This window comes from Ictalurus furcatus, chromosome 17 (genome assembly GCF_023375685.1).
Source record: "Ictalurus furcatus strain D&B chromosome 17, Billie_1.0, whole genome shotgun sequence".
Lineage (NCBI taxonomy): Eukaryota > Metazoa > Chordata > Actinopteri > Siluriformes > Ictaluridae > Ictalurus > Ictalurus furcatus.
The window spans coordinates 10,296,816-10,322,271 of NC_071271.1; the positions used below are offsets into that span (position 1 = coordinate 10,296,816).

Here is a 25,456-nt window from a genome sequence, read left to right on the forward strand (position 1 = left end):
AATCTGATTCTCTAGCAGTGAGCTCACCCACAGCGTCATGACTGAGAATCAACGTCGGACAGATCCAAGAATTATTCATGATGAGTATATGGGAGTTAAGAGTGTGATGTCAGACATTGTCAGACTGTTTAAACATGTAATGTCTGCTATAATTGATGAGCCATAATCTCCAGGGGTTAGAGCATTCATGGGCCTTGACCTCATGGAAATGAACTCGTCATTTCTTGCATCTCTCTAGAAAAAAAAGTATTTAAAAAAAAAAGTTCCATACTTGCCCATGCCAGCAGTTCAAACAGAGAAGGAAGGGGATGGTGTGTGTGTGTGTGTGTGTGTGTGTGGCTTTGTGGGGTTGGACGATGGGCATACAGGTTATGGAGTGTAAAGCAGTAATGTTACAGCCTTGCCTGTAAATGGGTTTTAATAATGGCCTATGGCGAAGTCATTAAACCGAGGAACATCTGTGACTATGCATGAATGTGTCTCCATTCCCAGTCTGGGCTTACAACCAAAGCAACATGCGGCTCGCTTTAAAGAGGCACTCGGTTCCTTTAAATGACTATATAGTTCAACAAGCAATTTATAAAACTAAAACTAAATTAAAGAGAATGCATTCAATCTCACAGATTAACTTTATTGAAGTAATAATTCAAAGGTGCTCTGATATTGCTTTTATAATTGGTAGCAGAATAAATGAATCTATATTAAAACCAAACTAATGATATTTTTGCATCAGTTTATATAGTTGTGCAATTTTATGCTTTCACTGACAGAAATATTATATGCAAAAGCTACTGGTCGTAACACTTTATTTAGGGACAATTACATAATGTCCACTGAGGCTGAGCGAATAGTTAAAATAAAAAAAATAAAAAAATAAAATCAAACAGTGATCATCACTGGCCTTTGTTTATAACTGTTGCAATACAATGCACAAGAATAAAACTGCGAAAGTGGTTCCTTTTTGTTAGCAAGTGTGTACATCTGTTTTACTTTTCAGATTCCCTCACAACCTTCAAGATACTACTGTAGTTTGTATCACATCATGGAAAATAAATCTTCCAGCACTTATCTGCTTCCAAAGAATAAATACAAATGTTAAAAAAAAAAAATCTTTGTAGTGCTTTGAGTATAGGCATTTTTGGGTAAAAGTCAAAAGTAGTATGTACCTTATATTTAAGCAAACACAGCAGAGTTTTTCCAATCAGAGTACACCAGGAAGCCAATGAAGGTGCTGTCTGTCTTCGGGCTAGAGTAAAAGCCTGTATACTCGCCCAGAGCCATCTGCACCCAGACCTGATCACCGGGAATCAGGTGCAGCAGAGTGCCTCCGGACAATGAGGCTGGCTTGGACCAGTTGCCAAACATCTGGAAATAGGAGCCCATGGCATGTCCATTCTTCATCAGGTCAAACTGTAGGCTGGAGCGGTACACGGTGGCATGGACGGCAAAATAGTAAACACCTGGCACCCTGCATGTGAAGCGTCCAGTCTCTGTGTTGTAATCGCCCTGCTCATTCAAGATGATTTTGTCAAAGCGCACTGCATCCCCTGCTGCTAATGGCATGGTTTGGGATTCAGACAACTTGGCACTGAATGCTGACTTAGGAGCTACAGCACACTCTCCTGGGGTTCCCTTCTCGCCTTTCTCTCCTGGATCACCTCTGTCCCCGGTCAGGCCCCTCATGCCTGGTTCACCTGTGAGATATTAACACAGCGAGAGATGTCTTGAATTCTTTAGCTCACTTTAATTCCAGATAGAAGAAAAAATCCAGGCCAAATATTATTGTAGGCACCTAAGGGCCAGTTGTGGCAATGGTAAGTGTATCTTGTCTCAATGGTAAAGAGCTTTAATGGTATTTTGTATCGAAATCAAGAATGGCTCAAACAGCATCTGGTGATTACGGCCTTTCAATTTTGGGCCAATTCCATGATTGTATGTGTTCCAGATAAAGTGAGCCAGCATTAGGCTATTGGAATCATACAATTCATCACCCCTCCTGTCACAAAACACCTCATCGTCTTACTTCAGTATTAACTACAGAAAAAATGGTTCCTCTTGGTTTTTATTTATTTATTATTGTTCATGGTTCTAACTTTCTAAAGGGATTTTACTTGGAACACTTCCTGACCAGTTAAAGGTGCTAGAGGGTACCATGCCACTGTTGGGCCTTTGAGCAAGGACTTTTAACCCTGACTACTCCGTTGTATCCTGTTTCAGTAATAAGCTTTGGGATATATGTGCAGCAGCCAAATCAATAAATGTAAAAGTAATGTTTAATAATTATTCATAAATGTCTTTTATTCATAATGAAATTATGTATCAATTCAATCTGATATTACTTTCCGATTAATTATGAATCATTATTGTTATTATTTACAATATGTGCTATAACATACAACTATTATTATTATCATTCATTCATCCTGGGACAAGACACCAGGTCATTACAGGCCACTATTATTATTATTATTATTATTATTATTATTATTTACTTATGTATGTATGTATGTATGTATGTATTTATTTATTATTGATTGTTTTGGCCTTCATTAAGCAAATATACACATACCAGGCTCTCCACGATCTCCCCTTTGCCCTTTCTCCCCCAGTGGTGCATCCCGCCCATCTCTGCCATCTCTACCCGGTTGTCCTGGCCTGCCATGCAACCCTGGAGAACCCGGGGTACCTGGGCTGCCCATACACAGACTGTGAATCTTGTTATCCTCAAGCGGATTTGAATAGTGTGTCAGCAAAACAAGAAGGAGGGAGAGCGCCCAGGACTGGAGAGGTGTCATTTCTTTGAGTCTGTCAATAGAGATACACAAAATGAGCATGAGAAAGACTGCCTTTGCCCAATATTCGTATTTAGTTAAAAGAGACTTGGAAGTCGTTCATTGATGATCTGAAAAGCACAGCACTTGGGTAGCAAATTATTATTTCCAACTTATTCGAAAAAGCACGCCAGGGGAAATTTGATGATGCTCCATAATGCTTGAAGTATGAGCTTGGCTTAAAGTGTAAAAGCACACAAAAAATGAAACAATAACAACCCTGTGTATTTTCAAATCCTCCCTCACATAAGGGAGGAGGAATGAAGAAGCACGCTGATGTCTCTAGCAAGCAGTGAAGTGCACACAGTCCCTGAAATCACTCCACAATCAGGCACTGAAAATGCATCGTCAGCGAAAGAACAAAGGATTCAATGATTGATGGAGTTTTATTATACTTCCCCAGGCTGCACACTTCTGAGACTTCACCCCGACTGTAAATCAGGGGGGTTTCTGCATGACTTCTGCTTTTCAAACAGCTGGTTTAAGTAAAACTACGGAAAGTGCTGACTCATATTAACAAAACAGAGACCATCAAAGCATGCCTTAGAAAGCAGACAAGACCATACAAGCACAAAAAATTATGTTTTAAGAAAAACAGACATGCAACACTTTTGTTTCTGATTGTTTGGTTCCAATAAAAGTTATTGCTATCTCAAGGCACAGTATTTGTGTGTGTTCTTGTCAAAACACAATAGGAATAGTGCTTGGGAATTGCTGCACAAACACCATTATAGCACAGCAGTGCCACGAGCAAGAACCACACAGAACCAAATTCATATCAAGCCTATAGCATGTCAGTGCACAAGACCATTGGTCAATTAGTATATCTGCACTGGATTAACTTTCCTGGTGCAACAGAGTAAAGATTATGAAATATTGTGGAGCACTGCTCAGTTCTTTTTTATTTTATTTTATAGTGATCTTTGTCGAGGATACAGAAACATCACTGTCTCAAAACCTGACAGAATAAAAAGATATACTGATATTGATTTCAAATAGCAAGTGTAGTTTATCCCATCAAATTACTAATGACATGAATAAGTCAGACTTACGTCTGCATGACCCATGGTCTTTAGTTCATAAAGCATGAGTGCCTAAAAAAATGGCCCATTCTTAAAAAAGGTTTTAGGTAGGTCATAAACACATCTGCCACTGTCAAATGCCTGCAAATACAACAATACAAATAAGAACTAACTTACCATTAATTCTTCAGAAGTTCACAGAAGTGACAGTTTCTGAGCAGAGTGAAACAAAAACAGTAGAGAGAGACTTTTGTGTCCCAGACTGGGGAGCCTGGGAAAAATTGAGTACTCTGACGCTTGAGAGAGGAAATAGGAATGCAAGCCAATTAGAGAAAGAGGGAGGGTAGGAGACAAGGAGAGAGAGAGAGAGAGAGAGAGAGAGAGAGAGAGAGAGAGAGAGAGAGAGAGAGAGAGAGAGAGAGAGAGAGAGAGAGAGAGAGAGAGAGAGAGAGAGAGAGAGAGAGAGAGAGAGATAAAATGTTTGGAAACGTCTGAAGGAATGGGAGAGACAAGAACAATGACCTATAAACTCTGTGAGCTGGAGTGCATGTGGACTGGAGTCTGAATGGCTCAAACTGTATGATTAATTACTAAAGAATGAAAGCAGAGAAGATCAGTGTACTGTGATCACTAGGACAAACCAACTGCTCAGTCTAAAACGAGGAGACATATGCAACAGAAGTAATTTGAACCAAATTATTTCCCCGTTTCTCATCAATCAGGGAAATATTTAAACCTGCTTGTTTACTATAAAAGATCTGTCTCTGTTACTGCTGCATTAAACTGCCAAAACAATATTTCCATGTCTTTAATGTCTGGCTCACAGTTATTACTTTCTAAAGATCTTTGCTGGCATTTCTGTAAAGAAGGACATGGGTTTGTCACTTTGATATAAAACCACAAGTAAACTGGCTTTTTCAATCATTTATTCAGCAGAAATTTCATGTATAGATGTGAAATTCTTCTGAGGAAAAAGTAAGTACACCCTTGGCATCAGAAGCTTGTATTGCCCCCTTTAGCACAATCAACTTCTTGTAGGCGTTTTGCATAATTGTCCTCTAGGCTTTCTGGAATTTTTGACCACTGTTCCATGCAAAATTCTTTCGCTTGCAAGATGTTTGACGGTTTTCTTGTATGTACTGCCCATTTCAAATCCCACCACAACATTTGACTGGGACTCAAATCATGACTAGGCCATTCCATAACCCTCCATTTCTTCTTTCCTTAAGCCATTCCTTAGTGGATTTGCTAGTGTGCTTAGGATCATTATCCTGTTGAAAGGTCCACTTTTGGTTCAACTTCAACTTTCGGACAGATGGCCTCACTTTATCTTCAAGCACTCTTTGATATGATGCAGAAGTCATAGTTGAATCAATGAATGCAAGCTGTTCAGTCCCTGAGGCAGTGAAGCAACCCCAAACCATAACATTTCCACCACCGTGCTTCACAGTTGGTAGGAGGGGCGTCTCCTGAAAAGTTGTCTTTGGTCTGTGCCAGACATGTCTGCTGTTACTGTGGCTCAACAGCTCTATGTTTTATTCATCTGTCCAGAGCACATTATTACAAAAGGCCTGCTCTTTGCCTATCTGCTCATTGGCAAACTGTAGTCTTACAAAGGCTTTTTCCTGGCACGCCTCCCATGCAGGTCAAATTTGTGCAATCTCTTTCTGATTGTAGAAGCATGTACTTTGACACCAACAGTTACGAGACTTATTAGAAGATCCTGTGATGAAATTTTGGGGTTCTTGGAGCCTTCTTTTTGCATCAGACGGTCTGCTTTTGGGATGAATTTTCTGGGAAGGCCAGACCTTGACAAATTGGCAGTCGTTTGAAATCTGCGCCATTTGTAGATTATTTTCCTTACAGTGGAATGATGTATTTCAAATTATTTGGAGATATTTTTAAATCCCTTGCCAGACTATAGGCATCCACAACCTTTCATCTGAAGGCTCTTTAGATCTTGGCATGATGACACCACACACCTCAATAATAAAGGGAACACCAGACACTAGATATGAGAGCGGAATAACTAATACAGGTTCCACCTGCACACCCTAAGCAGGTTCTAATCACTGGCACCCAGGGCCAGCGCTACCTATAGACAGAGTAGGCAATTGCCTAGGGCCTCTGGCCTGGTGGCGGGGCCTCCATAACCGTCACATCACTATACGCTAGTCAATTAATCAAGACGGGCAGCAAAAAACTAGGCTCTTTGTCCATTGGATATAGACGAATTGTCACTCACCTGTAGTGGAACCAATTAATATTACCATTTCAAAGTGGGCCCCATCCTCTGAATGTATGAAGAGATAAGGTACAATGAACAAAATGCAAAAATGCTATTTTTCTGCAGCTGACTGACTTTAAATCAGTGACTTATGATGGAGCCAAAACAAACACATACTTCAGGGGCTGCTACACGAAAAGCTAAATAGGTAAGCATAGAAAGTGTAGCTCGTGATGCGGGTATGTGAGTTGTCATCACCTATTTTGGAGCGATTATAATGTATTCTAAAAATAAACTGGGCCTTGTTTTGTTGATCAATGTCATTTCAGGATAGATCATTTGCCGGTTTATTCTGAGTTCAAAAGAGCCCAAGCACCTTCGATGTTTCGAGACTAGCAAAAATGCTAAAATAAAAGTAAAGTTTGTGTTCAAAGTCAAAGAGTTACCCATCTCATGGGCACTGACATGCCCCCATACCATGACAGAAGCTGGCTTTTGGACCTGACGCTGATAACAGCTTGGATGGTCCTTTTCCTCCATGTCCTGGAAAAGAAGGTGAAATGGCCAATTATTTGTCTTTGGAGAATGTTGTTCTAGAAGTGTTGGATTATTTGTTGATGCATCTGTTGGCAGATTGGCGAGCCTCGACTCATCCTTGCTCTTGAAGGACTAGGTGTTTTTAGGAGGCTCCTTATATACTATGATTAAATGATTGCCTCACCTGGGTCACATCACCTTCTTATTTCAACTTGTCACATCGCTATTAGTCCTAAATTGCCCCGTCCCAACTTTTTTTGGAACATGTTGCATTCATCAATTTCAAAATAAATGTTTACCTTAAAAAAAAAAAAAAAAAAAAAAATGCAGTTGATTAGGTAAAACATCAAATACCATGTCTTTATACATTTTTTTGTTTAAATAGTCAATGCACATTTACAAATCACTCCTCTTTGTTTATACACATTGTTCATATACATTTGTCAAACCTAAGATTTGATGAATGACTGCAATGTTAAGTTGGCATAATGGGTAATTATTACTTCATGTTCCAAGGGTTGTAGGTTCAATGCTGAATTGTGGTCACATCTGTAGGGTTTTATGGTTCCTCCTGTGCTTGTGTGGATTTCCTACAATTTCTCCAGTTTTCTCACACCTTTAAAATTTTATTTTGCAAACTCATTTTTAAGTATGTATGTTTAAATTTTGGCATGCATACTTAAAATTCTAGTATGCATACTTATTTTTACGTATGCTTATAAACTTTGTGTCCATACTTAAAATTGTGTACAACTTTTAAAAAAGTATACATATTTTGCATACTTATTGTTTCGTATTTGTACTGATTTGTACTGATTTGTAATTTCACATTTCTTTGCTTAAAGACTGATGAAGGGTAGTGCCATGAATTCCTGTTCCAAGCATTGTAGGTCCAAAGCTGAAGTGTGGTCACTTTTGCAGAGTTTCATGGTTCCTCCTGGGCCTGTGTGGGTTTCCTACAGGTTCTCCAGTTTTCTCCCACCTTTTAAAAACATGCCACTTAATGGTTTATCTAAAAGTCTGACTTGTGGGACCAGGATAAATATGTAGATGATTGAATGAATTGTTTCAGCATGACTCTGATGCTCAAACTGACATATAAGGAATAGTAAACATTTAAGGTTTGACCAATGAACCTAACCGATATCTAGTTTTTGGATGTAACCCTTGGAACAGAAACATGTGCAATGAAATAGTTTTAATCACATTTCCATGATATCAGTGTGAAGAAATGCATTTATTAAAACATGCAGTTAACAGTTTTGTGACCCCACGTTCTTGGCAGCCATGAAATAAGTGGAGCTTCCCCATGTCCTAAATATTACTTTTAACCCTGAGACTTACAGACATAGATCAAATGTTGTGGAATAAAAACACACTGGATTTTGTGAGTATAGTTATTTTGCAAACTTGTTTTCAGTATGTCTTTTTAAATTTTGGCATGCATACTTATTTTTTAAGTATGCATACTTAAAAAATAAGTATGAATACTTAAAAAACAAGTATGAATACTTAAAAAACAAGTATGCATACTTAAAATTCTGGTATGCATACTTTTTTTTTTATGTATGCTTATAAACTTTGTGTCCATACTTAATTTGTGTACAACTTTTTTAAAAAAAATACACATTTTGCATACTTATTGTTTAGTATTTATACTTCCACATTTCTTTGCTTAAAGATTCTGTGTATCAGTAAATTAGGTAAACGTTGCTTAGTTAATTAATCCATAGGGTAACCTAGTTAAACTTTAGCTGGGTCGTGTAACTCTGACCAGGATGAATAAATTGGATGAATTAAGTGTTTCAGCACGATTCAGATGCGCAAACTGATATATAAGGAATAGTAAAAACCTAAGGTTTGACAAATGACTGTGGTGGTAAGTTGGCATGATGGGTAGTGATATTACTGTATGTTCCAAGGGTTGTAGGTTCAATGCTTAGCTGTGTTCACATCTGTAGTGTTTCATGATTCCTCCTGTGCTTGTGTGGATTTTATACAAGTTCTCCAGTTTTCTCCCACCTCTAAAAGTTTATTTTGCAAACTAATTTTTAAGTATGTATATTTAAATTTTGGCATGCATACTTAAAATTCTAGTATGCATACTTATTTTTTAAGTGTGCATACTTAAAAAAGAAATATGCATACTAGAATTTTAAGTATACATACTTAAAAAACAAGTATGCATACTTAAAAAACAAGTATGCACACTAGAATTTTAAGTATGCATACTTAAAAAACAAGTATGCATACTAATTTTTACATATGCTTATAAACTTTGTGTCCATACTTAAAATTGTGTACAACTTTTAAAAAAGTATACATATTTTGCATACTTATTGTTTCATATTTGTACATATTTTTACTGGTGTACTTTCACATTTATTTGCTTAAAGACTTCTATGTATCAGTAAATTAGGTAAAAGTTGCTTAGTTAACTAATCCTTATGGTAAGCTAGTTAAACTTTAGCTTGTTCTGGCTGCAGTGGTGAGTTGGCGTAATGGGTAGTGTTATACGTTAATGTTCCAAGCATTATAGGTTCAAAGCTGAAGTGTGGTCACTTTTGCAGAGTTTCACAGTTCCTCCTGGACCTGTTTCCTACAGGTTCTCCAGTTTTCTCCCACCTCTTGAAAACATGCCACTTAATGGTTTATCTAAAAGTCTGACTTGTGAGATTACTGTGACTCAGACCAGGACAAATATGTAGATGATTGAATGAATTGTTTCAGCATGACTCTGATGCTCCAACTGACATATAAACATCTAATGTTTGACCAATGAACCTAAATATTGCTTTTAACCCTGAGACTTACAGACAGATCAAATGTTGTGGAAAAAAAACAGACTGGATTTTGCGAGTATATTTATTTTGCAAACTTGTTTTTAAGTATGCATACTTAAAAAACTGGTATGCATACTTTTTTTAATGAATTTTTTATGTAAGTCACTCTTGAAGCTTCATAGCAGTCCACTGATCCATAACATCCCGACAAAAACAGTCTTGTTACACTGCCAAAAGTCCAAACAATCCAATTATGTACAAAATATTTAGTCCAAAACACATTTTACATCAGTGAATCTACACAAATTGCTGGTGAGTCATTCCAAATTATCTCAGAAGACAACGTTCTTGTCTTTATCTCCTCAGCGTGAGAGTGAACATGCCTAATCGGTAGATTTCAAAAGAATGACACCTCATTTGAACCAATAGGAGCTTCCATGTCCTGTCTATAGCCTTCAAAATCCAATGAGAGTCTGTGCTGAATAGAAGCTCCCTTTCCTACGTGAATGGCGCGAGCCAAATGCTCCAGGTTGTGTCACTGAACTGCCTATCGAATAGCCACTGAACCGCTGAAAATAATGATATCTTGCAATTTTAAAAGTCCCTGTGTAAAGCTCTGTAAACAATGGCACAAATGCACATAATAGTACACAAAGGTTTCAATTATGAATATACATATGAAAATACATTTTGTAAATTGCTGGATATGTGATATGATAATTATAAGAAAACTCAAGAGTAGCAACCTTTTTATCCTAGTTATGTGTACATGGTTACCAAGAGCCCTTGGTAAGGTTTCGGTAAAAAAGTTTTTTTACAGAAGGTTTTGCTAATTGGTAGGTTTCTGTATTGTTATCAAATTTGAACATGGACCAGGAAAGGCTTCATGCTGTGATCCAACTGTGTTTTCCAGCTAATAACTCCCAGCTGTAGGCATCTGTATGTGCCCAAAAAAAAAAAAAAATCAGGCAAACCCGCCCCCCACCCCACCTTCTGTTTCAGTGTGTACAAACATCTATTATTTGATACCAGTAGCACTTATAGTGATTCTTCAGAGTATCACCTTTCAAAAGAGACCAAAACCATGCATGTACACCAAATGGTTCAAGAACAGCTTTAATTTTACTTTGGGAATAGGATAGGCCTTTTTGGGCTAATTTTACGGAAACTCTAAGGAGATTAACAAGTGCTTCGAAGGACAAAATGAAAGTAAAATGTATGAAGGAGTAAAACAGTATGGGGTTTTTACTCCTTCAAGTAAAAATCTCCAAGGTTGGGGGTTCGATTACCACCGTGGCCCTGTGTGTGCGGAGTTGCAATGTTCTCCCCGTGTTGTGGGGGTTTCCTCCGGGTACTCCAGTTTCCTCCCCCAGTCCAAAGACATGCATGGTAGGCTGATTGGCAGGTCCAAAGTGTCCGTAGTGTATGAATGGGTGTGTGAGTGTGTAGTGTGATGGATTGGCAGGTTTTTGTGTGTGATTCTTACAGCCAAAAAAAAAAAAGCTTGATTTTACTTCAGCTTTTGTCAAAATTTGCGATGTGACTTGCAAAGTTTTTGTGCTTTTTTTTTGCAGAAAAGTATTTGAATTGGTGAAATTTCAGTTGCACAAAATTGTTTTGCACCGTCCTTCGCAGTGATGTTTGTTGGTAAACGAGACCTTTTAGCTGTACTCATGTTCGACGCACATGAATCGAATTTTGAAATTTGGAAAAATTTTGAAAAATCGCAAGCTCCTCTGAATATTGTGGCATTTGTTGATTTTCCTTCAATTTCTTTAATTTGCTTTAATCGCAAAATCCTTGAGGGACCAAACTAGACACGATAACAGTACTACAAAAACCTGTATTAAAAGTACATCAAATAATGAAGTCATGTTGAGTAAACAAGACATGTTTATTATTTAAACTATCACTTAAATAAAAAAAAGTGCATAGAAAATAAACATGATTAGAAATTTTGCTTTTTACAGTTATGTACATTTTTTCCTCATACATTCGTTCTTAAGTAATTTGTGGTTTGTCAATTTCCTTCATTTCTGTGAACACCGAGAACACTGTTTGGGCAACGGGAGAACTAAATAAAATAAAAAGCATTAAAAACACAGAACACTATGACAGCTAAAGAGAATAAAGCGTGTTCAAAAAAAAGTGCCTGAAAAGGCTCTCTTTCTCCCCAAGGTCAATTTTTGAGCACAAAACAAAGCCGATCTTTAATAAATGATGACAGCACTGTAGGGCCCTACCACATGATGTGCACGTTCATCTTACTTTGGGGACATTACAGGACCCTTTCACTGCATATACAGATGTTTCCAAGTTGCACAAATAAATAAAACACTCATTACCTTTACTTATTACAAAACACGACATAAAATATTGAACTGAATTTCAGACAGGAGAAAGAGGTATGGGAAACATGGTCAGGTGAAAGATCGGGTTTTCGTTTGTTGTTTTCTTGACAACCACAAAGTATGTGAAAATGTACAAAGAGTAAAATCAAAACTACAGCATTGCAACAAATGGCTAACTTCAAAAACGTTACAACCACATCTTACATTTACTTTGTTTCATCGTATAAATATCATCTTTCATCCTACTCCTCCACTCCCCAAAATAAGGAGGAAACAAGTCCTAAGATCATAACTGCAATGCTCCAGTCACAGAGCATACACAGGCACAGAAAAACAATACATAATGTCAATATTTAAAATGCTGCACATTAATCTAAACTGTATCTGTAACACAAAGTCATTATAGATTACACTGAACATTGCTATTAACCATTATGAAACTGTTGTTTGCTACTGTAACTACATTTGTCTGTCCATTCCATATACTGTGTAGATATTGTGAATATTGAAGTACAATTTACTATCCATACATAGGTTTAGGTAGAATATATTCATTATGTGTGTAAGAATATGTATACATATATATACTAAGTACAGGAGAAGGTGTGGTACCACTGGTGTGGTGTGGAGTGGAAGAATAAAGTCCAGAAACCTGGTAGCTTCTCAAAACACTGACTGAACACCATAATTCACTTGTTTGTGGAGCATCTAAAGTTGCAATGAAACTAGATTTATGGAGGAAATAGTCATCAACAAAGCCCTTAGGATTAGTAAAATCATAATCAGATCGACAGATGCAAGTTCTGTACAAAGATCACCGTTGCTGTACAATCCTCACCAACTAAAATGAAACATAAAGCTCTTCTGTAACGTCCCTGCCTTTCACATTGGAACAATCATTTAAAAAAAGTTACTATGATAAAAGATCAATCGTAAAATTCAAATAATACATTCAACGAAGGCCTAGCTGCAGAGTTCAGCCCGGCCCTGTGCCGCATCCAGAGAGCCGGACTTAGAGGAACTCGAATACCTGAATCGATGACAAGACCCACATTGCAAGGAGCGTGGCAAGAAACTCCCAGCAAGAATCTGCGGCAACACCATCAAACCCACAAATCCAGAAAACGTAAATCTGAAAAAAGCAGCCAATTAAGAACTGTATAAAGCAGAATTAATATATTTCACCATGTTGTTATGAATCTGGAAATAAGGCTTGAGGAATCCGCAACTGCCTTAAAAGATATGAGTTCACATGAGGCAATAAGACAATGCTACACAGAAACTGGCCTTTTAGTGGCTCATTCCGAAAACAAGAGCCAGAGGTGCACACCACAGCAATGGAGTGAGCTTTGTCTGGAGGTATGTACACATCCCACAAGCTTTCTGCAACATCGATAAGCTCGATCTCACATTATCCCTTTTGTACAACTCCGTTCTGACTGTCAAGAACACAACAGTGTGCGCATAAATCAGTTTGCATCCACAAGAAATTGTTTTGCTCAACAAAGTGTAATATTTTCACAATTATTAAGACCTTGGATCAAGAAGGGCATGCGTTACAAGTCTTGCAGTTTTCTCCCGAGATATGTCTCCACCCTAAAGAGAGAATGCTCCTCAATACTGTACGTCGGTCTCTTAACAGGTCTCACATCAGCCATGATGTGTGATTGGATTCATTCACGAATTAACAGATGGAAAAAACAACTGTAAAAGAAGGCACCACACCGCTGCTATTTAAAAAACAAAACAACAACTACAGGACAGACATCCATGGGAAGTCCATCACAAAATCAATTCATTGTGAAGATGATGTTGCCCTAAAGGGTGACACAGAGGGCTAAAACAATTGAGAAAAAGGAACAAAACATACAAAAAGAGCACATTTGTGTGCTTTAAATGGCTAGCTAGAGCCTCAGTGCCAAGGCAACATGTGTCAAGCTGGGAAGAAGACTGATGTTCAGTGCACAAAACAGGGAGAATGAGTTTTCCTCCATTCCTCCAAATATAGTGCTTTACAAGAAAGTTTTCATGGGCTAGCCTCCGTGGCAGATTCCTTCGGGTATACTCGTATCTATGAAAATATTATTTTATATATATATATATATACAGTGAGGGAAAAAAGTATTTGATCCCCTGCTGATTTTGTACGTTTGCCCACTGACAAAGAAATGATCAGTCTATAATTTTAATGGTAGTTGTATTTGAACAGTGAGAGACAGAATAACAACAAAAAAATCCAGAAAAACGCATGTCAAAAATTTTATAAATTAATTTGCATTTTAATGAGGGAAAAAAGTATTTGACCCCCTCTCAATCAGAAAGATTTCTGGCTCCCAGGTGTCTTTTATACAGGTAACGAGCTGAGATTAGGAGCACACTCTTAAAGGGAGTGCTCCTAATATCAGTTTGTTACCTGTATAAAAGACACCTGTCCACAGAAGCAATCAATCAGTCATATTCCAAACTCTCCACCATGGCCAAGACCAAAGAGCTCTCCAAGGATGTCAGGGACAAGACTGTAGACCTACACAAGTCTGGAATGGGCTACAAGACCATTGCAAAGCAGCTTGGTGAGAAGGGGACAACAGTTGGTGCGATTATTCGCAAATGGAAGAAGCACAAAAGAACTGTCAATCTCCCTCGGCCTGGGGCTCCATGCAAGATCTCACCTCGTGGAGTTGCATTGATCATGAGAACAGTGAGGAATCAGCCCAGAACTACACGGGGGGATCTTGTCAATGATCTCAAGGCAGCTGGGACCATAGTCACCAAGAAAACAATTGGTAACACACTACGCCGTGAAGGACTGAAATCCTGCAGCGCGCACAAGGTCCGCTGCTCAAGAAAACACATATACATGACCATCTGAAGTTTGCCAATGAACATCTGAATGATTCTGAGGACAACTGGGTGAAAGCGTTGAGGTCAGATGAGACCAAAATGGAGCTCTTTGGCATCAACTCAACTCGCCGTGTTTGGAGGAGGAGGAATGCTGCCTATGACCCCTGGAACACCATCCCCACCGTCAAACATGGAGGTGGAAACATTATGCTTTGGGGGTTTTTTTCTGCTAAGGGGACAGGACAACTTCACCGCATCAAAGGGACGATGGACGGGGCCATGTACCGTCAAATCTTGGGTGAAAACCTCCTTCCCTCAGACAGGGCATTGAAAATGGGTCGTGGATGGGTATTCCAGCATGACAATGACCCAAAACACATGGCCAAGGCAACAAAAGAGTGGCTCAAGAAGAAGCACATTAAGGTCCTGGAGTGACCTAGGCAGTCTTCAGACCTTAATCCCATAGAAAATCTGTGGAGAGAGCTGAAGGTTCGAGTTGCCAAACGTCAGCCTCGAAACCTTAATGATTTGGAGAAGATCTGCAAAGAGGAGTGGGACAAAATCCCTCCTGAGATGTGTGCAAACCTGGTGGCCAACTACAAGAAACGTCTGACCTCTGTGATTGCCAACAAGGGTTTTTAAACCAAGTACTAAGTCATGTTTTGCAGAGGGGTCAAATACTTATTTCCCTCATTAAAATGCAAATCAATTTATAACATTTTTGATGTGCGTTTTTCTGGATTTTTTTGTTGTTATTCTGTCTCTCACTGTTCAAATAAATCTACCATTAAAGTTATAGACTGATCATTTCTTTGTCAGTGGGTAAACATACAAAATCAGCAGGGGATCAAATACTTTTTTCCCTCACTGTATATATATATATATATATATATATATATATATATATATATATATATTTTTTTACAATAATAAAATAGATGGAGTAAACTTTGCAGTCGCTTAAATGTAAAATGATTTCAAGCATTTTATTATTATTTTTTTTTACTATTCATCGTTTTTCTCCCCATAAAACCGTTGGGGACTTTAAGGGAAGGTTGGTATTTGTGTGTGATGATAAGGCTGCCATTGGAGGAGACATGCTATTACAACAGATGAGCACTTATAACTAAATGCTTTACAGCCTACGCTAATTGTACACTTTCATCTAAAATGTTTTTGACTAACTTGGATCGGCAATGAGAGCTACTGGTGGACTGCACACTATGGGGACAACTACGGCTTTCGGTCTTTGGAATAGAAAAAAAGAGAATAAGGAAGAAAAAAGCCAAACGGATTAAAAAATGTACACTATAAAAAAATAATGACAAGCATTAGTGTTGTAAACCACTATCTACTACAAAATGTTGGTAAAATAAATACAATATTTTATTAAAAATATAAATATCAATAAGTGCTATTCACTAGTGAGTGCTTTTCTGTTTTTTTATATAGAAAAATATACATATTATTTACATATGAAAGGAAATAATGACATTTATCTATCTACAACAAAAGAAATAAAAGCAAAATTTTTAAATGATTCATCCATCTTGAGAAAACATTTGGATGCTGTTGAGTTTTTTTTTTGTTGAGTAAATACTACCAGCTACAGGCGTTAAAACATGCACATACTAAATGTCCTCATTACAAACATCAGTCCAAGTTACTATAAAAATTGATTAAGTAAAATTAAGCAATCCCACCCACCCATTAAATTTCTTTAGTCCCTTGGCTGTCAGTCCACCAGGATCTCAGCACATCCAGCCTCCAATGATGCCTCCAGGGGTTATTACTTCTTAAACAGTTCAGGTACACTCTGGGTTTTTTTTTCCTTTACCCCTGCTCCCATAAAAACCTGCATGTGTCCATCACAGGGAACAAAGAGCTCCCTCTAGCGTTCTCTATCCATCGGTCCATCCATAGACCACATCACCAGAAGGAGAAGGCTCTGATGTACATTCAGAAAGGGAGATTTGATGGTAAGTTTAAAAATAAAAAAATAAAAAAAATCGAAGAAAAACAAAATTAAACTAAATAATGGACCCCTCACAATTCTTCTATCTAAAAAGACAGTGTACCGTTCCCTTAGAAAAATTGCACTTTGGTGTCAAATGAAACAATGTGGCAATTCCATCATACTTTTTTTTTTCTCCTCACATTCCAGAGGCATGGGCAGATGAGACTCAATATTACACATTTGGAATTTGTAATGAAGGTTTTGGGATAAATAGGGCACACCATTTGATAACAAGCAGAAGCCCGGTAGATCATGAGACTCTTAATCTCAGGGTCTTGGGTTTGAGCCCCACACTGGGCACCAAACTCAGCCACTGGGGTTGTACAAGCTAGTGTACTCTCAGTGCCGGTCCAAGTCCAGATAAAATGGAAGGGTTCCGTCAGGATGGACAGCCGGCGTAAAACATCCCACACTAAATCAAATATGTGCATCATAAGCCGGATTTCCATAACGGAGACGGATGACCCGCTGTGGCGACCCCTAACGGGAGCAGCCGAAAGAAGGAGACTTTGCTAACAAACAGACTGCTTATATTTAACTGGCCTGTTTAGGGATTCATAGGGAGAACTCCAGTGAAGAAGTCCTTTTCTCCTTTTATTCATTAGAACATTGCTCTTGAAACCTTTCCTGAATCAACTTGAGGCACAGTGCCATAATCCCTCTGAAAACCTGAGCCTGTTTCAATAAATAACCATATTATTCAAAATACACACATTGACAAAACACAGTTTCGTTTGGAAGGACAGGGTTCAATTAAAAGTAAGAAAGGGAGAAGTGTTAATTAAGGAACTTGCGACACTTTTTGGCCCCACAGTTGCAAGGCAGCTTATTGCCTGGTTCCTCAATGGGAAACTTGTAGTCGTACGTGAGCTCTTCGCCCCTGTAGATTTTCCGCAATGCAAAAATGACTATGTGCTTTTGCCCGTCGATATTGACCACACGGGAGTAGCAGTTGGGCTCACAGGAGTGGTTGATGAAACGAGCCGAGTTGCCGTGCATGGTGGCATCAACCACCTCATAGTCATCGATGCGAAACATGTAGCAGCCAATTCCCTGGGAAATAAAATAAAAGTTTAAGAACCACATTGTCATTCAAGTCAAGATTTCATACTATTAGTACAGCACCTTGATTAAGTATCTACACCCTGTGAACTTTTCAATATTTTGTACTGTTACATACTGACACTGAAATCCAGGATGTGTTGTGGTTAATTTGAGATTGTTTAGACTTCAATATTTTAGGTTATTTTGTTACAGTTACATTTATACAGTGCTTTATATAGTATGGGGGGATCTCCTCAACCACCACTAGTGTGTAGCATCCACCCTAATGAAGTGACGGCAGCCATAGAGCATCAGAATGCCCACCACACACCAGCTATTAGTGGAGAAGAGAGAGTTATGTAGCCAATTCAGAGATGGGGATTACTAGGGGGTCATGATAGAAAAAGGTCAATGGGGGAATTTCGCCAGGACACCGGGGTTATACCCATACTCTTTTACGAGAAGTGTCCTGGGATTATTTTCAGCAGACTTGTGACATATAATCCCAGTTAGATCCACTACGGCGCCACGCTGTTATCAGGGGTTCGATACGATATGGTGGTATGCTAGCTCTCCCCTGTCAATCAAAGCAACACTAGCCAATCACGAGTGTCTGCGAGCTCATGAATACAGAACAGGGCAGATAGCGTTTCCCTCAGAGTGTGTGACTCTGCCTGTGACGCAACATGACCAGTACAAAAAGATGTGTTTGGCTGGCTTCCTGTGTCTCACAGGAAGTATATGTTAGATTTTCACTCTCTCCAGTTGATGGTTGTCATATGCCAGGAGAGAGCTGGCTGAGGGGGTAGGAATTGGCAGGTGATCAAATTGGGGGAAGAAAGAAAGAAAAAAAAAAAAGTGTGACTGTTTCGCCTGAGAAAAAGAACAAAAATATGTGTCTCCCTGTCTTTTTCCAACAGCCAAATTTTTGGGGTGGTTTATGGATGCAGTTGGGCTGGAAACTTTGCTAAAACCGGCAACCCTGATACAGAGCTGTAACCTTCCCAAATGGCACGCCGATTCCTTTAACACGGGTGGAATCATCTAGCAAATGCCATCTTAAAGTAGCAAAGCACGCATGAGTTCTAGTCTACGTAATACCAGCACTAGAGGTCGACCGATCGATCAGTTTTGCTGATTAATCGGCACAATAACAGATTGCTGGAACTATCAGTTACCGGCAAAAATCCACACCGATAGTTTTTCCTGGTTGTGTCCGCTGCGGGAGCGGCTGAGAAGGGTCCGCTGTCAATATACGAAAGCGGCCTCTAGAGGCAGAATAAAAACTAACAAAGCATTTAAAAAAAAAATATTCATTTTGGATATCTCTATTTTTATTGGTCATTTGGAGTGCAACTTATTTTGGTTCAGTTTGGATGCATCTCTTATTTACTTTGTCAGTACTGTTTATTTTTGTAATAAAAGTTCAGCAATATTTTACTCGGAGTGTTGTTTTCATTCAGTATTAATCTAAAAAAAACTATATCAGTTGATTAATTGGTTATCAGCAGGTACTGCCCAACTTAATTATCAGTTACCGGTATCGGTAAAATCCACTATCGGTCGACCTCTGATCAGCACAGACACAAAGATATCAACACCACTTAGTATGCCATTATATTATATCGCGTGTGAAAAGCAGCATGCTTAGGAGGGGCATGTTTTTTTTTGTTTTTAAACCCCTGTTGCCCCTCCTGATTTGAGGCAAAGAGGAAGGAGTGTGGGCTTGTTTCATCTTAATCATTTAATAAAGCAGTATTTTATGAGATACAGTCTACAAAATCATGCAGTCTGTTGGATGTATTGTGTGAAATGCTGATGGATCAACTCAAAAGGCTCGTTTGTAAGAGAATAACATGAAACGCTGTATCATTACACCCATAGTGAATACAGTATCTCACAAAAGTGAGTACACCCCTCACATTTTTGTAAATATTTGATTATATCTTTTCATGTGACAACACTGAAGAAATGATACTTTGCTACAATGTAAAGTAGTGAGTGTACAGCTTGTGTAACAGTGTAAATTTGCTGTCCCCTCAAAATAACTCAACACACAGACATTAATGTCTAAACCACTGGCAACAAAAGTGAGTACACCCCTAAGTGAAAATGTCCAAATTGGGCCCAATTAGCCATTTTCCCTCCCCAGTGTCATGTAACTTGTTAGTGTTACAAGGTCTCAGGTGTGAATGGGGAGCAGGTGTGTTAAATTTGGTGTCATCGCTCTCACACTCCCTCATACTGGTCACTGGAAGTTCAACGTGGCACCTCATGGCAAAGAACTCTCTGAGGATCTGAAAAAAAGAATTGTTGCTCTACATAAAAATGGCCTAGGCTATAAGAAGATTGCCAAGACCTTGACACTGAGCTTCAGCACGGTGGCCAAGACCATACAGCGGTTTAACAGGACAGGTTCCACTCAGAACAGGCCTTGACATGGTCGACCAAAGAAGTTGAGTGCACGTGCTCAGCGTCATATCCAGAGGTTGTCTTTAGGAAATAGACGTATGAGTGCTGCCAGCATTGCTGCAGAGGTTGAAGGGGTGGGGGGGTCAGCCTGTCAGTGCTCAGACCATAATCCGCATACTGCATCAAACTGGTCTGCATGGCTGTCGTCCCAGAAAGAAGCCTCTTCTAAAGATGATGCACAAGAAAGCCCGCAAACAGTTTGCTGAAGACAAGCAGACAAAGGACATGGATTACTGGAACCATGTCCTGTGGTCTGATGAGACCAAGATAAACTTATTTGGTTCAGATGGTGTCAAGCGTGTGTGGCGGCAACCAGGTGAGGAGTTTAAAGACAAGTGTGTCTTGCCTACAGTCAAGCATGGTGGTGGGAGTGTCATGGTCTGGGGCTGCATGAGTGCTGCCGGCACTGGGGAGCTACAGTTCATTGAGGGAACCATGAATACCAACATGTACTGTGACATACTGAAGCAGAGCATGATCCCCTCTCTTCAGAGACTGGGCTGCAGGGCAGTATTCCAGCATGATAACGACCCCAAACACACCTCCAAGATGACCACCACCTTGCTAAAGAAGCTGAGGGTGAAGGCGATGGACTAAAACCTATTGAGCATCTGTGGGGCATCCTCAAACGGAAGGTGGAGGAGCACAAGGTCTCTAACATCCACCAGCTCCGTGATGTCGTCATGGAGAAGTGGAAGAGGACTCCAGTGGCAACCTGTGATGCTCTGGTGAACTCCATGCCCAAGAGGGTTAAGGCAGTGCTGGAAAATAATGGTGGCCACACAAAATATTGACACTTTGGGCCCAATTTGGACATTTTCACTTAGGGGTGTACTCACTTTTGTTGCCACTGGTTTAGACATTAATGGCTGTGTGTTGAGTTATTTTGAGGGGACAGCAAATTTACACTGTTACACAAGCTGTACACTCACTACTTTACATTGTAGCAAAGTGTCATTTCTTCAGTGTTGTCACATGAAAAGATATAATCAAATATTTACAAAAATGTGAGGGGTGTACTCACTTTTGTGAGATACTGTACATAAGACATGCCATAGATGACACTATACCGTGCACATGCTAGTATGTAAGAATGCAAAGTGTTTACCTTGGCATCATAGTACTTTTCTCGTTTGTCAGTTAGGACAGAGCGAATGACGTTGCCCGAATACTCGATCACCATCTCACCAGCATCGATGTTTTTCTTACAGAACAGACCACGACCGTGTATGGCTGACCTGCCGACAGTAACATGGATAGCATTTTACTCTTTACTTTAACACTTTACTCTTTATTTTGGTTGCAGAGCCAACAAAAGGTAGGATTTCAACAGAATTTTGTACCTGTACACGCCTACGGAGTCTCTGGATGTTTTTTTCAAGTGTCTGAACCTCGCTGCCAGAGGCACGTCTGTGCTGGTTCCCCGTCTGCGAGACCAACAAAAGGAATATTATTGACCGCAGAATAGGCAAAAACTGAGAAATGAAAGTAAAGTGGACGTAAAGACCGACCGAGCAGATTTGAACTGCTCTTCTTCATCCTCCTCGTGAGGGTTGTACTCAGGTGGTTGCCGATATTTGGAAGCCAAGAAGTTAAACATGTCCAACACAGACCTCCTTCAGGAAGAATCAGAAAGGATCAACATGAGTCAGAAAGAAATCAACAGCATCACAAATCAGCAAATTACCAGCCTCCATCAACAGGTGTAATATATTGTTCTAAAAGACTCTCTTTTATTGTTGTAAGTGCAACATTTACAGAAGAATTATGCATGATATTCACTGCATAATTAATTATGTAGATTGGGCTTTAAAATGTATATTATACTTCTTCATAGTGCTAGAGTTGTTTTTCAGAGTTTTGTTATACAATGTGCTGTTTCACAACAAAATCATTCTTTATCCCAAAATCAGAGTACCATTTGGCCAGGAAAGGCCATACATTTTCACACTCTTTTCTCCCTCTTTCCGCTGTCTGTCTGTTGAATGACTAATGAAGTCATTCAAATTGGACTTCTTTATGTGAATATTACCTCCACCTCCTTTCTAACAACTGCCAATACCATTCCTGCTTCAAATCTATGGAAAAACACAAATTTTCCATTCTTTTTTTTTTCTCTTCTATTTGCTTGATGCAACCAAAAAAATTACAAAAACAAGGTAAGACAAAGGATACTTCTTTTTGTAATGAGCTTTTTGTAATTTTAACAAATGAATAACCACTTTCCCTTAAGCATCCCTCCAAAAAATACATTTTAAATAAATAAACAAACAAACAAACAAACGTGAGGGAATTTCACAGTGACCAAACCAAATCACATTATATGCTTCTAGCTACAACAGAACATAGCACAAGAGCAGTTTGAGGCCAGCAAGATAATATTCAAATGAGAAAAATTTGTCTATTCCTCTATTAGTCTTAACAGACAGTTCTCAAATGATCCATTAGTGTATTTTATTGTGAATATTTTGAGGTATCTTTCATCAATTCATTGTCCTAGAGATAATCATATTAGCAATCTTTGCACATTTGTTTCAGTTCTAGCAATCTGGACTCCAGCATAACTTGGTTACTAACCTATCAAATTGTCCTTCTGGTACCACAATAGTATACTAGATACTAATAATGAAAAAAACAAACAGGTAATTGTTTTTTTTTGCCCCCCCCCATCCACAAGAATTGTAGTAAGGATGTAATATTTGCACTCAATAAACATGTTAACTACTTATACACCATAAAGAAAGTGTGAAGCTTAGGAGTGAAAAATGCTGTGAGCAGTGCCTAATAAGTTTGTGTGACCGTGACCTTCAGTGGTCTCAAATATGACTCATTGTACAAGCCCAACACGAGGTTAAGCCATAAAGGCAGTGATCCGTACCTGTGGCGGACCTCAGCACGAGCAGATCCATGAGGGTTAAGCGGAGGCTCATCCACGTCCTCTGGCTTGTGGAAGCGGAACCTGTAATTTCTGCAGTACCTGGCACCGTACAGCTGCTCCAAAAGAAAAACTACAGCACCGTGGACAACACCCAGCATGCGTAGTCCATTCACTCCTGAAAAAACCATGAAGCAAAGCAGAAAGGGGAAAAAAAATCATTAGGTAACAGGCAATTATTATATACATAAAACACTGATTTTAACATTGTGTAGAACAATCATGTGGCATGCATATGACTACCATCAAAAGATAGCTCTTTGAGCTTGGCGTTAGAGCGTGCCTCCTGGACTTTATCTGTCAGAGATTTCCAGGCCTCTGTAAGCAAGAAAGCAAATATAAAATTCAATTAAAAAGCAATATTAAACCAGCATTAATAAACTCTCTTGTCAATAAGCTGTTTCATTAACAGGTGTGTGATAGATAATGATATTATTGCACCTACAAGATTACACTACGACAATATTACAATCTTACTACAATTGCAAAACTTTTTTTTTGTAGGAGCTCCGCAATTTAACAATGGAGCACCCTAGAATGAGATATTTCTCAAAATTATGCCAAAAGAGCAGTCTTTTTCTCCCCAATAAAAAGGCAGATGAGTGACATGATTATGAAATGATTTGCACAGGTGTTTTGAACAGTGTTGGGTAAATAATTAAAAAAAAAAAAAAAAAAAAAGTTATCCACTACAGATTACTAATACTAATTACTACTTTAAAATTGTAATCAGATTACATTACTGATAACTGCATGTAAAAAGTAATCAGATTACTGATTACTTTACTTTCACAACCTGTCAAACCTACAAAAATACACTACAAAATGAAACTCAGTTCTTTCAGTAATTTTTCATTTTTTCCCCCTCACACTGACTGTGAGCAAGCGTTTGGCAGAATCGAGACCCGTCAGCCAATAAGACACGAGTGTTTCCATGTATTTTCCTGTAAAACCTGATTGTTCTCGCCTCCATTCACAGAAGATACAAAATTACACCACCGCCATCTTCTTTTACTGACGTTCAGTTATGTAGTGACAAACCGCTCTGAGTGGAGAATTATTCGGGGATAAAGAAAAAAATCTTTGGAGCAAAATGTGATTTATTTTTAAAAATGTATTTAGTTTTCTTAACAATAAATTTGTAATGCAAGTAACTGAATTTCACTGGCATAAGTAACCAATCAAATTACATACATTTAAAATGTAATGTGTTACATTAGCAACCCAACTCTGGTTTTGAACTCTCAAATTATTAACCGACTCATTATTACTTAACCCTGCTATTATGTTATGAGTCAATCTCCACATTTGAGATGTCTGAAAAACTGGTTAATCTCTCATGAGGGAAGAGGAAGATTTGGGGCCAAAAAAAACACATTATAAATAACGATGATACATACGGTGATGATAATTTGAAAGTGATTGAACAGCTTTTTTTTGGACTGGGAATGTCGACCATGTGTATGAGCCATCAGACTGCTGTGTATTGTTTACTGTGAACCACACCTAATGTAAAGTATCTCCTACAAATCCACCAACTACCTGCAGTTCTTGACTGCACAGCTTGTAATATCATACCCACCTATACTCCTCTTAAACCTGAAATGATGGAAATGCTCGTTTCAGTGTCTTTTTCTAAACCATCAGCTCTGGCCGATTACTTTTACTGTGATATTTTAGAATAAAAAATAAATAAATCATGAGCAGGAAAAAGTTTGTTATTAACTAATACCCTTAAGTTTGTCCTAAACTATAAAACTTGCCCTACATCAAATATAAGCATGAGACCCGAATGTATGTATAGACAACTGCAATAACACAAATCAAACTTACCTTCAATACTCTCGCAGCAGACCTTAAAGCCATCATCACTGCAGATTTCAAACAGAAGGCCTTTTTTGGGCTTGTAGTCTGAGGTGGAATTTTGTCCACTGTCCTTCTGATCAGAAGTGGCTACTAGCATAGCAGTAGGTGCTTGGTCAGCATTCTCACCAGAAAGACCTGTAATTGCACAGAATGTTATACACCACACATATTAAAAAGAGAAAACAACTACTTTATTTTATTTTGTAGATGATTTGTTTAAATAATTTGTATAAACACTTTAGCACAGGTATGTCTTCTATAATTAAAGATATACCCACTAGCAGTCCTGAGATTTTCATCATGGGATTCTACTGCCTTCTGATTAAGAGGTGGTACACACCTTCTAGAGTTACTGCAAGCAAGAGAGATCTTGTTTAGTCCAGAAGTAATACATTTGAAATTACAGGTTTATTTCAAATTCATTATCTTCAATTTGTGTACCTCTTTCTTGAACCCTTTTCAGTAGGCTTTGCCATATTTGTCAGCTCGAGTGCCATATGCTCTTTACCCCTATTGATAAACAAAATATC

At 38.6% G+C, this 25,456-nt stretch overlaps 2 protein-coding genes across 3 annotated transcripts in view; both read right to left on the reverse strand.

The window, feature by feature from the left end:
- Positions 1–610: 610 nt before the first annotated feature.
- Positions 611–4,163, reverse strand: c1qtnf5 (C1q and TNF related 5). The gene is made up of 3 exons (XM_053647237.1): positions 4,031–4,163; positions 2,570–2,805; positions 611–1,694 (listed from the first exon to the last, which is right to left on the reverse strand). Exons 2-3 carry the CDS (start codon positions 2,793–2,795, stop codon positions 1,174–1,176), a joined length of 747 nt encoding a protein of 248 aa, XP_053503212.1. The 5' UTR covers positions 2,796–2,805; positions 4,031–4,163; the 3' UTR covers positions 611–1,173.
- An 11,335-nt stretch (positions 4,164–15,498) lies between these two features.
- The window catches only part of kmt2a (lysine (K)-specific methyltransferase 2A), a 49,362-nt gene continuing 39,404 nt past the window's right edge, over positions 15,499–25,456 (reverse strand). For both annotated transcript variants that reach the window (XM_053646398.1, XM_053646397.1), the window contains exons 27-35: positions 25,368–25,436; positions 25,205–25,278; positions 24,894–25,061; positions 23,304–23,378; positions 23,004–23,178; positions 21,637–21,741; positions 21,469–21,552; positions 21,234–21,363; positions 15,499–17,662 (exon numbers count right to left, since the gene is read on the reverse strand). In XM_053646398.1, the coding sequence (XP_053502373.1) occupies positions 17,387–17,662; positions 21,234–21,363; positions 21,469–21,552; positions 21,637–21,741; positions 23,004–23,178; positions 23,304–23,378; positions 24,894–25,061; positions 25,205–25,278; positions 25,368–25,436 (1,156 nt within the window). In that variant the 3' untranslated portion in view covers positions 15,499–17,386. The remainder of the gene's footprint in view (positions 17,663–21,233; positions 21,364–21,468; positions 21,553–21,636; positions 21,742–23,003; positions 23,179–23,303; positions 23,379–24,893; positions 25,062–25,204; positions 25,279–25,367; positions 25,437–25,456) is intronic.

Bases quoted from the DNA above. Each gene is read 5' to 3' on its own strand.
- c1qtnf5 (XM_053647237.1), bottom strand. From the start codon at position 2,795: ATGACACCTCTCCAGTCCTGGGCGCTCTCCCTCCTTCTTGTTTTGCTG. The intron at 1,695-2,569 runs GTATGTGTATAT...AATATCTCACAG, and splicing joins GGGAGATCGTGGAGAGCCTG to GTGAACCAGGCATGAGGGGC.